The 13,874-nt window shown below is 41.7% G+C and overlaps 2 protein-coding genes across 13 annotated transcripts in view; one reads left to right on the forward strand and one right to left on the reverse strand.

The window, feature by feature from the left end:
- Nucleotides 1-13,874, forward strand: part of SFI1 (SFI1 centrin binding protein) — a 43,665-nt gene that overhangs the window by 17,427 nt on the left and 12,364 nt on the right. For 2 of the 8 annotated variants that reach the window (XM_085305775.1, XM_085305774.1), the window contains exons 16-29: nucleotides 201-277; nucleotides 992-1,094; nucleotides 1,625-1,721; nucleotides 2,366-2,526; nucleotides 2,958-3,032; nucleotides 3,350-3,424; nucleotides 3,806-3,982; nucleotides 4,714-4,955; nucleotides 5,837-5,935; nucleotides 7,213-7,483; nucleotides 8,188-8,335; nucleotides 9,098-9,248; nucleotides 9,844-9,946; nucleotides 10,497-10,630. In XM_085305775.1, the coding sequence (XP_085161901.1) occupies nucleotides 201-277; nucleotides 992-1,094; nucleotides 1,625-1,721; nucleotides 2,366-2,526; nucleotides 2,958-3,032; nucleotides 3,350-3,424; nucleotides 3,806-3,982; nucleotides 4,714-4,955; nucleotides 5,837-5,935; nucleotides 7,213-7,483; nucleotides 8,188-8,335; nucleotides 9,098-9,248; nucleotides 9,844-9,946; nucleotides 10,497-10,604 (1,887 nt within the window). In that variant the 3' untranslated portion in view covers nucleotides 10,605-10,630. Of the gene's footprint in view, nucleotides 1-200; nucleotides 278-991; nucleotides 1,095-1,624; nucleotides 1,722-2,365; nucleotides 2,527-2,957; nucleotides 3,033-3,349; nucleotides 3,425-3,805; nucleotides 3,983-4,713; nucleotides 4,956-5,836; nucleotides 5,936-7,212; nucleotides 7,484-8,187; nucleotides 8,336-9,097; nucleotides 9,249-9,843; nucleotides 9,947-10,496; nucleotides 10,632-13,874 lie in introns of those variants that run through there. The other 6 variants (XM_085305773.1, XM_085305780.1, XM_085305776.1 and 3 more) reach the window with 5 other exon arrangements.
- The window catches only part of PISD (phosphatidylserine decarboxylase), an 18,234-nt gene continuing 17,332 nt past the window's right edge, over nucleotides 12,973-13,874 (reverse strand). For all 5 annotated transcript variants that reach the window (XM_085305784.1, XM_085305785.1, XM_085305786.1 and 2 more), the window contains one exon: nucleotides 12,973-13,749. In XM_085305784.1, coding sequence (XP_085161910.1) covers nucleotides 13,525-13,749 — 225 coding nt within the window. In that variant the 3' untranslated portion in view covers nucleotides 12,973-13,524. The remainder of the gene's footprint in view (nucleotides 13,750-13,874) is intronic.

Genomic DNA, 13,874 nt, shown 5'->3' on the forward strand with positions numbered 1-13,874 from the left:
TGATGAAGAGTGTGTGATAGGTAACCTTAACTGRCATGTAACGGCTACTGCATCTCAGAAAAACAGCATTCAATTCCAGTGACTGCAACTAGTTTTTTTTCCTGGGCTCTAAAGCTGCTGCTAAGAATTTCCAGAGGTCTTCCCTCCTCAGAGGGTTAGGTAGTTTAGAAAAGTCTCACCTTTCACTGCTCTTTTTGCAGAATTACCACCATAACATACAGTGCATTCTATACCAAGTAGCTGAAAAGGAGAAACAACACACTAGACTACTGCTGCGGTAAGCCTATGTTTCCTTATGCAGCATGGGAGGGAAGTAACTGCACTGCAGTCAAATTATTTATTGCCACCTTTGTGAATTTTTGAGCATTTGGTGGTGGGAGTTGTGTCTTCTCAGCTTTGCTGTTTCTCTGCAGCTCTGACTAAAACAGGTCAACCTCTCACTGGATTGCCAGTTGTTACGCTTTAGTTTTTTTACCGTCTCTTTAATCAAATTCCAAAATTTTCCCCCGGTGATGACTATGCCTGTTGTGTTTGCCAGAGCTTATCTCTGTTCAGCCCCATGAAAGACACTAGGCAGTAAACTATATTGTTTCCTGCAGCAGATGGATTCTGACTGCACTGGTCTTAGAGCATTTTGGGGCATATAGAGGCTGCCTTTATAGTGAGGAGAGTGATTAAAGGCTATAGTCACTGTATATTGGTTGTTGTTGCTTTAGTTTTAGCTACCTGATAACTTTTCTCCTTTTCTTTAGTGCTATACACTGCGGAGTGTGACTGGCTCTGTCTAAGGTGCTAGACTGAAGGATGTGTTCTGCTTTTGCACTGCCCTCTCTTCAGTAGAGACCTGAGGGGACAGATGCTGATTTGCAAGACTGAGTTTATTAAGGCAGCTGGTTTTGGCCCTCCAGTGAATGGGAGGGTACCAAACGAACAAGTTGTGTTGAAGAACAAGTGAGAATCCGTAATGTTTTTCTTTCCATTTTGTCTTCAGACAGCTGCTGCATATATGGAGAGAAAATGCCCTTGCTCTTGCACATGAAGCTAAGGCAGCAACTCGGGCAGATCAGCATTACAGGAGAGTGATCCTGTCAAAGGTAGGGTCTGTATAGCAGGTACCAAGGTATAGGAAGAAATACTAGTTCAGGCAGGAGTCGGGTAATGCAATTAGATGGACCAAAGCTCATAACTTCATCTAAAAGACACTACTAAGAAAGGTCTAAAAACTTGGAAAGTCCCAACTCTCATTCTACTTTATCTCAGCAGGCATCTCTGCAGCGAGCTCATGTTTTTGTTTTGTTTCGTTTTTTTTTTTCTCTTCTACTTCTTCCTTCTTCCTCTCCCCCCAAATTTCCTGGAAGCCAGGGAAAGAAGTAGTCTGATACAGCATGATAGTAATACCTGTGTGGGGACAGAAAAGAACAATGCCTTGAAAAATGCAACAGGGACCTCCCTGAAATTGTGCTATATTTCATTTGGAGGGAATTTGTACCCTCTTGCTGAGGCTTATTTGAGAAATGAGATGGAAATGATTGTGTTGCCAGCAATGTGGTGTATGTTCCTTCCACTTTCAAGAGCACTGTAATGTCAGTCTGTATCCTGTCTCCTGTTTGCATTGCATCTTCAGATGTTGCTGCTGTGGAGGGATGCTGTCTCACTACAAGTATATTGTCGTCAGCAGAAGCTGGCAGCTGTGAAGAAGGTCAGAAAGCATTTGGATATAGGTGAGCTGATGTAGATATTAAATTGTCAAAAGACTCATCTTTTTGAATACGATCCTTAGAAGGATGTCTGGCAGGGTAGCCTTTTGTTTCWTCTGTACAGATGAAATGACTGGATGGATTGTGCATTAATCCTACAGAGGATGGCTCCATAGAATGGGAAATGTCCTGGGACTTTGTCATCTACTGCAGACATATTGTGTGACCTTTGCCTCTCTCTTGATTCCCTGTCTATGTAGTGGATGATAATGCTTTCTTCCTTGAAGAAATTTTCCGTTACTAATGGTGAAGAGCTCAGGCACCTCTATTTTGAGGGCAGTGCAAGTAATTTTATCAATTATTGCCTCAATCCTTCTGTAGTTATTAATAWGAAATGGCTGTCCAATTCTGCTAGCTTTTTCATGGTATCATTCACGTTCTCAAAGTGAGGAATCTGAAGCACAAAGAGGGCAAATGATTTCCTAAAGGTTAGTCAGAATGGCAGTGGCAGTAAGGAAGACTTGCAAGTCCCARCTTCCTGTTTATTACCTAAGGTATTAGACTATCCTTCTTAGTGCTAAGTACTGCCAAAACAATTTGAAAATAGGAGCTAATCTCCTGCTACTCTGAGATAACTAGTCTCTTGTTAATTTGTATTCTCCTAACAGTGCGTTTACAGACCCTGTTTCTTCACTGGAAGAAATTCACTGCAGAGTCTCTGAGGCTGAAAGCTAAGCAGGACAGGGCAGTGCAGCACCATCAGCAGCACCTGCTCCGGAAATACCTGGTGAATTGGAAGAAATACCGTCAGCAGTATATTGCGAAGATGGTGAGAATGATCAACACCTCCCCAGCCAGTGACCATAGGCTAGGATATTGCTGGTGTAGGGGAGTAGGCCGTGTCCACTGGTGAAGGGAGTTTTGGAGTGGTAGTGCTCACTGAGGAGGATCATGGGACCCTTGTGCACGGAGGAGGAAGGAACTGACCTGTRTCTTACTTGAAGAAATACTAACAGAACTAATAGACCTAACAGGAGACAGCAAGCAGGGCTTGCCACATGTGAGATCGTTTACTCTGTGTGGATTCCTTGCTGGGCTCCTGGAAATTTGCTGAAGGGGCTACCCCATAGAACACTGAGGTGCCTGGCCTTAATGGAGAAAGGGAAGGAGATAAAGGCTGTTCAGTACCTGTTCTGCYCTCCTAGTATTTGGTGGAGGGGGGTTGTCTGAGAGTGATTCATTGTTCTGGTTGCTTGACAGCTTCTACAGAGACAGGGTTATCAGCTAATGACTCGGAGACTTTGCTCTAATTGCTTCTCCTGCTGGAAGAAACAGGTAAGGAATTGCCCCCTGGGGCAAGTATTTAGCTCCTTGCTGATCCTTATCTCTTATTCTCCTTCATACTCAATTTATACACGGAGAGTACAAAAATTTGTTTAAACGTTCTCTGGATTTTTGGTTCCACTAGCACAAGGAAAACCTTGTGTGTACTGGACAAATTGAGTAGGCTGTTCTGTTACTGTTCCTCCAGCACTGCTTCTTTGGTTAATGCTTTCTTTGGCTAGAGTTTTGGTGTGGGGCRTGTGAATTCCTAATCTGGTTGTTGTGTGTGTTTTGTTGTTGTTGGTTGTGTATTTTTTTTTCCCTGATAGCTGGTGCAGCGGCAATGGGAAAAGCAGGAGACAGTGCATGCGTTGTGGCACTGGTCCCTTTCATTGCAGAGAAAGGTAAGGGTGTGGGGGGCAGCTGAGCGGCAGATAAGTGCGTTTGGGATCTCTGCAGGCCATGTGCAGGTTTGACTGCAGCAGGCAAAGTGYATATTGAATATATCTTTCCTTTGATCTTCAGAGTGCTGTATGTCATTTTGGGATGCTGAAAAGCTGTCCCCAAATCCTTTTTTCTGAATTTAAAAACTGCATGCGCTTTCCCCATCCAGCCTCAGCTGACTTAAATCCCTGTCCCTTTGCCTTTGTGTTGTGGTCTTGCTGGAGCCCTACCTATTACAGACCAGTGGAACAGAGTCCCTCCCTGTTCGTAGAGGGAGGGAGCCCCTAACCTGGGACTCATCTCCGTAGCACTCTTGTGGCTATTTGCTCTTCATATTGAAGGTTTTCGGGGCTTGGCTGGGATTTGCCYGGGAGCAACAGCGGAAGAAAGATCTCATTGAAAGAGCCATAAGAGTTTACCACACTACCCTTCTGAAAGAAGGTATAACCCGGATCTTGAGATACACCGCTAGCATGAAACAGTTGCAGAGGCAGCTCCAAGCTCAGGACCARCTGAAGGTGAAAGAGACAAATGATCGCTTGGATATATCCAGGGTGCTGCATTGCTCTGATCTATGGAGGGGAGAAGGTCTTGGAGCCCTAAGTCTAAACTCTTGTTTGGATCTGACATATTTTTGCCTATGGTTTAAAATAGAACACTTAGTCCTGCCACTCAGCTGGGACTAGATCACTTCGGACTGGTGTTGATAATTGGGGACCTTTCTTAAAGAAGCTTTTTCAAAACTGACCCGTCCCCASCAGAGAGAGTAGAACTGGATGAGATCTTTTTTAGGTACAGTCTCTAAACTCTAGGGACCGTGCTAGCACAAGATACTAAACGCTGCATCTAATCCTGACCTAGTTTTAGTACCACTTCCACCTTTGAGTGTGGGCTACGGTGTTGCTTTTACATTTGTGTATCAGTCTAGCCATGTGTGTGGAGAGGAAGGTAGAGTTGCTGACGGTGTTTGTTCTCCTCCTGTTCCTGGGTAGCTCTCCCAGCTTCTTTACAGGCTTTCAAGATAGCGGTTGTTTGGTTCGCTAATGTGCAGCCTGCCTCATTGTGAAAGTGCTTGGTTAATTCTTTTTTCCAAATGCATGGTGGACCTGCTAATTTAGCATGGAGGTCRGAATGTCTGTGATGTCGTCAGAAATCTCAGTTCCTTTCTGGGATGTCCTTCTCCCCAGGTGGTATAGCGTTATTTCCTGCTCTCAGTCATCAAATGATCCACTATTCTTTGTGTTGGCAGGCAGCCTACAACCTGCACCAGTCAGTGTATCGTTGTGCCATGCTCTGGAAACAGAAAGTTCTCTACAAGAAGTTAAATAAGCCGCCTTCTCTTCTGCCACCTCTGAAGAAGCAAGTAACGTTTAAGGTGCCTGATGCTAACCCTGAAACAAGAGGATGTTCAGCAGAGGAAATGCCACAGCCCTCAAAAAACAATGATTTACCATTTCTGCTTGCTGCTGGGGACTCAATTCTCGGAGAGCTGTGAGTGTAAAGTTGTAGTTCGTCCTGTCTTTCTCTGTCTGGCATTGTAGYTCTCAGGTTAATTTTTATATTTCCAAACTTTCACAGTGACTACTGCACCTTATGTCTGATATTGCTGAGGTATGCAAGAGCTGCTGCACAACACATACATCTGCCCACAAACAATGAAAGAATTCGTGACTTCCCTGTCAGCCTTAGTAGCATCAACTCACCTAAATAMTTTCCAGTAGCAGTTTCTTAATATACAATAATGAATTCATGGAGCTTCAGTCATTTGTCAGGGGAGCTGTTTTGTAGAGAAATGTTTGAAAGATGTGTGGTGACAGAGTTTTTACTGTCAGGAAAGCTCATCTTGCCAGAGTGACYTAGAGCTTGTTCCTTTTTTCACTGAACTTATGTGTAGAGTCTGATGGAACGATAAGCACGAAGGTCTTTCCTGTGTAGAAACTGGACTTTCTTCTTCTCCTCTTCCCACTGGGGAAGCTATTCCTTAAAAATTCTTGTTGATCGTTGGACGTTGCAAGGAAGAATCCTCAGTGAAGCTTCYCAGCCTAGGACAGGAGCCTTCAAGGGGAACTGGGGGATAGCTTCATGCTTCTTTTAAGCTAGCTTATGCTGCTAGAAGAAGAGGTTCTGCCTTGTTGTTCAGTTCTGCCCCTTGGACCACTTCTTGTGTTAGTACAATCATTCATGCAGTGAACCAGATCACAAAACTGATAAAGGTTGAAATTAATCTTTTAAAAAATGATTATTGCATGCAAGGGAAATGTTTCAGGACAGGGATGACTGAGGGGATATGACTTCTGGCTGCTATGTCAGTTTACACCTATTTAAAATAATCATCAAACTGTGGYATTATTCGTCCTGTTTGTTCTTCTCAGAAATGCTCTTCGACAAGCAAGGTTACCGCCACGAAGACCTGACTTCCTTCAGGAATCTTTAGAAAAGGAGGAGGAACTGCTGGGAAATTCTTTAACTAGGTAGAAATCTTTTTCCTTTTCTTTCCTTTAAGTAAAGACTTAAACTGGGCCTCATGCTATGCTTATGCCCTCAGTCCTCTTCACAGTACAGAACATTCAGTAACTMTGGGACTCTGCATTGGTGTATACTATCTAAAGGGCATGGTGACCTTTAGAACTTCAGATTTCTTATAAAGTGGACAAGAATAATGGAACTATCCAGTTAACTAACTAACCACCAAGAGCTTTGTTTCATTAGTGAGGAATTTGCAGGGAAAGATAAGGCACACTGCTGATTTCCAAAATTTAATAGGGTTAGTTAATAAGCAAAGTTTCCTTTTCTAAGAAAACTAACTTAGAAGTCTGAGTTGGGCAGAATGCTTTTTGGCTCATAGATTATATTTGCTTCACAACAGGCTTGGATATGAATTTAACTCATCTGTGGGGCAGCATTAATAATTCTGCCAATGTGCAAGCCAAAACTGAATGTTTCTGTCTCAGCTGAATCAACTCTGCAGCTCTAATGGAGCTACTTTTTTTTGTAGTTACTTTCCCAAAAGGTCTGTGTTACTGAATAGTAGCAAATACCATTAGTCATGGCATCATTTCTGAAAGTGAGTGAGCTGAAACTGTTCTTGCTGTAGAAACTAAAGTTGCTTTTTCTTTTGTGGGATTATTCTATAATTAGCTGTCCCTTGTTAGCTTTAGAGAAGGGAAATAGTATTTCCTGTCAAAACCTGTCTGTGATTGCTGCTTGCTGCTACTCCCTTTTTCTTGTCTCCAAACCAAAATAAGGCAGGTGTTTATCCTTGGGTTGAATTCACAGCTTCTGAGGAAGTTGTTTCAGCCTTGATTAATGTGGAGGATTTGGAGCAGGGCAGGTAGGAGTAGTGGAAATGTTAACTGGTCTGCTGCTTTTTTCCTTTTTAACCTATTGTGTTGGTTCTTCAGGTGTGAGTTTTTTTTGTTGTTGTTGTTTGCTTTTTTAAAAATTGATATTTCCTCTGCCTAAGAAAGCAGCCAATGGGAAAGCTATTCTAACAGGGTTGCTTTTGTTCCTTTGAACTACTTTTTTTTACAGCAGGGTAAGTGTAGGTCTGGATGAGGTAGGTTTCTAGCAGTCCTGTGCTAGAATTTGGTACTGTGGGTGATGTAGGGGGCTAAAACTCTCAGCAAGGCACAAGTTCCCTCCAATAAGCAAGGGACTAACAAGATTCTCTGTTTTTTAACACTGACTGAAAAGGACAAGAAGAGTGAGTTGAAATGCACGGAGACCTTTTCCTTTTCTTCCTTTACAGATCAGAGACATCCTTTCAGCAAACAGCTGTGAATAAATGTTCTGCTCAGGCYGGGCCCTTAATGCTATCATCTCAAATGGAAGGAAGGACCTGCAATCAGCTGTCTCAAGTGGGCAGTACCACTCACGCCTACCCATCTCTTGTATGTGCTGCTCTCCCCTCTGCATCAATGTGGACAGGTGACGTGCACCAAGCTGCTCAAATCTGTCCGAGGCCAGAGCTGTGGCCTCCTTCATCATTCATGTCCCAAATGAAAGCTGAAGCAGAAAAGGTGAGTGCATTGCTGAGAAAAAATAGAATACTTACCAGGCTACTGTCTGCATAGATGCTGCTTATTGCTGCTTCTTCCCATGACTCCTCAGGGCTGCCCCTTCAGTGAGCAGTTCTTTTTTTGTTCTAGCTGTCATCTTAGAAGTTGACTAAATTAACTGTCTCTGAATTCATAAAAACTCTTTCTACCACCAATCTGAAGCAATGCTTCACTAATAGGCCAGCCCGTGTGTGTTTTGTACTTTAATGCATGCCTTTTTCCTAGTCTTGTTTCCTTCCCAGCAGGATGTTTCTTCTAGCAATTGATTTGAGAGCTCAGGTCCTTCAAAGAGTTCAGAGCAATTACAGCTTGTCAGCCAAATTACAGGCTTTTAAGAGTAACTCAGCCGTAGTCACAGCTACGAAGCTAAGAGTCTCAACAGTAAAATTTAAATTCATTTCACCTGCAAGTAGCAGATGTTAAACCGGAGTTTAAACTCTTCGGTTTCATGCAGAATGGGAAGCACTAACCCTGATGAAAGATCTCGCTGTTATTTATGAAAGAGCTCCAGGTTCTTGAAATACCACAGAACAAGCAAAGCTATTGAGAGAGGCTCAGTAACTACAGGGGGTCTCTTAGTAGCTTGGGTCAGGTGCATTCCTGCTTGTAAGGCTCACTCAAGAAAACCTTTTGAGGAATGAAATAGTGTCATTTGGGTCTTGTAGAGAGGAGGTGAGCCTGTGGATGGTCACACAGAAGCACATTTCCAAGATTCTCAACCGACCCCGGTGGGGGAGAAATTGCGACCAAAGTTGCAGCCACATCTGCTGTCACCTGAAGACTTTGTGGGGAAAAGGGGTCATCATACTGCAGGTAGGCCCCCAGCTCTAAACTCTAGTAGTTACAGATCATCCCCCAATGTATGCAAGACCGCAAGGGCAAAGCAGTTTAACTCCCCAAAATGTCAAGAAGGCAAGGCAGTCCATGTGCCTGCATCAGGAGACAAGGAGTCAGTCGTTCCTTTTGGGGGATGGTAATACAGTTTTGTGGACTCTGCTGAATTGGGGGGCTAAATTCCCATTCTAAGGATTGAAAAATGGGWACTGCTAGAGGTCAGCTTTTTTAGCAAGAACATACTGTAGTGCAGGGGCATTCATGTACACAACGCTGAACGCACAGCTAAATTCAAAGAGAAGAATTCACCTAGTAAGGTTCTCTACAGCAGTGTTATAATTGCTGAGAAAATTTAGAGGTAGTGTCCAAGCACCTCTGAATATGGTGTTTTCTTGAAATATGAGSCCTGAAATGTACGTGTTCTGTGGGACCAGAATGACTTACTTGCTTCTAGTGTAGATGTAAAACACTATTATGAATAGGCCAAAACAGCCTTTGTAACACTAAACTATGTGCTGGAGAGTTTATGTTCTCTGGTATGTTTAAACTGAGTCTTGAGAGCTTGTAATTCTGTCAAGATCCCTGCCCTCTTGCTGAACCTGATCCTTTGGGTGAACAGATACATGTCACATGGTGACAAAATGGAAGAGAAGGACTCAGCAGAGGGTTGCATGTTTCCTGTCTATTAATCTGAACTTCCCTGAGAAGAATTAAAAATAGATAGGACTGATGCACTTCCAGTGCTTGTGCCTTGTATCTTCCTTTCAGCTGAAGGGGAAGAAAAGGAGCATAATTCCAGAGAAGAAAGTGTGTTACAAAGACAGCTGGAAGCGGAGCTCCAAAATATCCAACAGCAAATGCAGTATTACTTCAGCAGGAAGCAAGAACTCAAGTATGTTGTAAAGTCCCTTTAGCCTGTCTTTCCTTGCTGCTCTCAATTCAGTGTTGTGCTTTTTGTATGTGTGGATTTACTTTGAAACTAGCCTGTCTTACAGTAGAACTGTGAATGAAATAAGTTCTAAAGATTTTGTGCTTTCTTCTTTTATAACTGACTCAAGGTGGGAGAGAGTATGTATGTAAAACTAATTTAAACAACTAATTTAATTATTCTTTTGGCAGCTATTGGAGAAAGCATGGCAAAGCTGTCACTGGGCATAATCTAAATGTAATACCAATGGACTTGACAGAGCAGCTAAAATTTAGCTTTCAGCCCTTTTATCATAGGGAGTGAAGATGCAGTTTTTCTAATTGTCAGTTTAAAAAAAAAAAAAAAAAAAAAAAAAAAAAGATGGCCAGGGTTTGACAACAGATTACTTCTCCATTAAGAGTAAGCACAAATCTACAAAAACGCTTGAGAATTGATTTTTGGAGGAGATTCAACTGTGAGGAAAGGAAGAAGTCAGGAAAAAGTATCAATTGCAAGTCTAAGTTGCTTAGCCTGTTGAGATTCTCCTGGGATAAGCAATCCTTCTAATCCATTTTATCAGGTCCTGTCAGCAGCAGGCACAGATTCTGCACAAGTGGCTGGAAACAAGCACACAATCAGAGGACCAAGATGGCATACAAGAAGTACAAGAAGAATTGGATCAGGTGTGTACCTAGCAAACTGAAGTTACTTAAGTGCTTATTACTCTGCTATACACTTAGGCTGAACGTAGCTGTAGGGAATTATATAGCAAACTATTATTAAAATGTCAAGAGAAACTTGTAATCAGAAAGGGAAGAACTGCAGAGCATTCTGTTCAGCAGCCTAAGGACTGCAACATAGATGCCTCTTTCTATTCATTCAGAAAGGTGACTGCAGCACCTACAGACTTTTTTCTAAGGCTAGCCCTAATCTACACAGCTGGCTTCAACGGGTTACCAGCAAGAACTTTTCTATGGCTTCTTCAGACAGCTTAAGAACACTGCAGTGACTACATCTGCGTTACTCTGTTCCCCACTTTGTACAGCAATGTCTGAGAGTCCTGTATCAGCTGATACTTGACTTGCTATAGGTGACACAGTCCTGTCACTTCATGGTCCTTTATTTAAGTGGGATAATATAACTGCTGTTAGAGCTCATTCAGTCTTCCTCAGTCAAAAAGACTAAAAGCTCTTGTGCTGTGCAAGCAGCTTATGCAGTCCTCTTCACTTTTAGTTGGAGACGAGGATCAACACTCTCACAAAAGCACAAGTGAAAGAGAGACATCATGTACAGAAGTTGGTTGCCCGTCTCCATGATATYCACATTGCTCTGGATATGTAAGGCTGAAGCAATCTTCCAGCACGTGGGTAGGAATGTCTGCTCAGTTTTTGCCTCTTCTGTGTGCGTGTGTGTGTGTGTGTTTGGGGTGGGGGGGATGGAAAAAATGTATACCTTCTCTTCATCTATGTATGTCTTTTATTTTACAAGTTAACTTAAATATTTTTGCTTGTAGTTTTTTTTAACCATACTTGGTTTAAAAAACAAACAAACAAACAAACTGGAGCTAAAGTTATCTCATGCTGCACTTGCAATATCTAGTTTAGGTGCCCTTGACATTTCAGAAATATAAGCAACACTGATAAGAGTCTTTATTTCAAAATGTTTGCAATTAAATGAGTTAATGTCAGTAAGTCATACACTTTGACATACAAAAATACTGTGCTACTGATACAGTTGAAGAATTAAATGGATTCTCCATGCAGGAGAAATTCACAGCATTATCAGTACCCTTCAGGAACTTTGCTTCTACTTCCAGGGCCCATCAGTGACTACTGCCTAACAACTAACATCTGTTAATCAGCTAGTTTTGCACAGTATTGAGACCATCACAAAACCAGCCATTTGCACTTTGAATCTTTTCCCTCTTCTTAGGTTCCTATTAAAGCAAACATCAGACAACCTATTCTCTGTTATTAGGCTAACAGTGACCTTCAGATACTGCAGATGATGATGCTGAGTAGCAAGTAATTAAAGCTTAAAGTTGCTTTGGCTGTGTCAGGTGCCATAGGCCTCACTGCAGAAGGTGGCATCTATTCATTCTTTTCTTTGATCCACTGGAACAAATTTGCTTTCTATTATTAACATGTCTTTTAAATTGAGGCAAGAGACTAGTTACAGCTTTAACCTGTGGGGCTGATGTTTGCCTTTGTATTTCTCTCAAGTGTTTAAAAAAAGTGTACATTTCTAGAACCTGTATATACTTATATACTACTGCAGGAGTTAACTTGCTAATACCAAGAAGTTTAACAGGGTAGGTGGCAGAGAGCCACTTCAAGCTTTTCAAACTCCTCATGTAACATGAGGAAACATTGACTCTTGGAGCCAAATGAATAATTTTCTCCTGCTTGCCACTCAAGCAGCCACCATCATCTTAAAGCAACACAAAGAGCTGGGCTACATCACTAGATGCAGTTTATCAGTCCTTCCCTGATGACAAGCTAAGCATACAGGACTTGGCAAACTGGACATTTGTACAACAACATTATATTCTATTTTCTGCAGTGCATACAAAGGAGAAATTTTTCTTTAGGAGACTGGAGTTGGTCAAAGCCTACCATCTCCTTGAAGCAGCAGGAAAAACAGCCAAGGCTCAAGCAAGGAAATAGTATGAGAAATCTTTGAGCTCAGAAAGGCAGGTTTCATAAGCATATCCATTCCCGCAAGCTTGAGGCAGCAAAGAGTTGAGAGTGCCTGGACTCAGAATAGAGCTTATTCTCTAAGAACTGATACATTGCTTTAAAACTGAAATCCTCACTTTGGCACCAGTTTGTCAATGCCCTTTAGTACTATGCTCAGCAGATCCAAGGTGCTAGTATTTGTTATAACTTTTCTTGACATGAAGTTACAAACAGGATCTGAAGTTCTGCTGTAGGATGAAGCTTCAGAGTAGAGCTTTCAGCTCCCAGCACATTCCTAATATTAAGTATGAGGGTAGAAGTCAGAACAGGGGTGGGGCTTTTTTTTTATATATTTTGAGCAAGAAATAGTTGTCAGTCCATTATAGGATGGCCAGACTAATGCACCTGGAGGCAACTTTAGACTGCTTCAAAGGTCTGTAGTATTTTTAATACACAGTCAGTGCATATGGCATTTCATTCCGTGCAAATAAAAATTGGTCCTTAAGAATCTGAAACTGTTCTTTAAATAGAGGAATTAATTGTTGCTTAGTCACTGAATTCTTGATAAATCTTTTTCTTTTTTTTTTTTTTTTTTTTTTTTTTTACTTTCTGCTATATATATCTTATTTTGGCTGCCATCTTGTTGCATCACAGAAGAGAAACATCCTCGCTACCTTCCAACCCTTAATCCTGTTTTTACTTTGTCACAATCTTGTTTTTTTGCTCATACAAACAAAATCTTTAAGGCCTGGAACAGCAAAATAAAACCATGGATTAGGGGTAGGACACACAGATCTGTCTGCTACTATTAAAAAAAAAAAAAAAAAGACCAGTTTCATCATATGGAATGTAGACACAGTGTTGTCAGGTTTAAAATACAGTGCAAAGTCCATTTTTTAAAGAGACAATGTCAGGTAAAAGAACTAAAGTTGTCTAACATTAGAAAACAAACTTGATGAGTCTTATCTATTGTACTGATGCTATCTGTTGTACACATTGCTAAGTTTGGACTGTAAAGCCATACTAGCCAATTTAACTGTTTGGCTCCCCGTGCAKTCACAGGCTGCCTTTTATTTAAGAACTTTTGAGGATTGTTTTAAAACAGAAATGAGAATACATTCTCAATCCAAGGTCTGTCACCATCTATTACAGATCTGAAGTACTAGGTCTGAATCAACCTGTCAGTGTCCCTTTAAATACAGCTAATCTCTACCTCCACCCTTCCCCATTGCACCTGCAGAGCCTAGAAAGGCTTAAGAGACTTACAGGCTCTGAGAACATAATTATCCTGTGGCACATTGAGGAGAACATGAAAGACTGCAGGCACAGGATGGGACTGAAACCTCCCTTGTCAATGTTTTTAAAGGCAGCTGTACCTGATACATATATGGATCATCTGATTCTTTTTCTGCATTCAGCAGCAGTATGTAAATATAGGGCAGATGCTCCCAAGTCTAACACAGCAATGACATCTACTGTTTTCCTCACTCAGGTCCTGCTGAGTGATACATACTTGTTAAATGTAACTCTCAGTGGTGTGACTCAGTTCCTTTGTATATAAAGCCTTCTTGCTGTGATAGTTTCTACAGAGATCCCAGTGCTTCTCCAAAGCGGATTTTCTGTCCAGTCTTGAGGTGGAATTTGAAGTCCTTGGGTGCCTCAAAGATTAGTACAATAGTAGAGCCTAAGTTAAATTCCCCTAAATGTTCTCCTTTCCTCATGGGGATTCCCTTCTTGTTGTTGTTGGATATGAAGCTGAAGTCATTGTAGGAACCTTTTGAGTAACGTGGATTGTTGGTATGCAAATCCTGCACAGAGAACGAAGCATTAGTGAAGGATTACAACATTCTATATTCATTACCACGGTTATGAAGTACGGGTGTCCCAGCATTTTCAATGCACAAGCTTACAAGTCAAGAGCCCAAGACAAACA

The sequence above is a fragment of the Rhea americana genome, unplaced genomic scaffold, assembly GCF_003343005.1.
Source record: "Rhea americana isolate MKP2758 unplaced genomic scaffold, rheAme1 scaffold_227, whole genome shotgun sequence".
Taxonomy (NCBI): Eukaryota; Metazoa; Chordata; class Aves; order Rheiformes; family Rheidae; genus Rhea; species Rhea americana.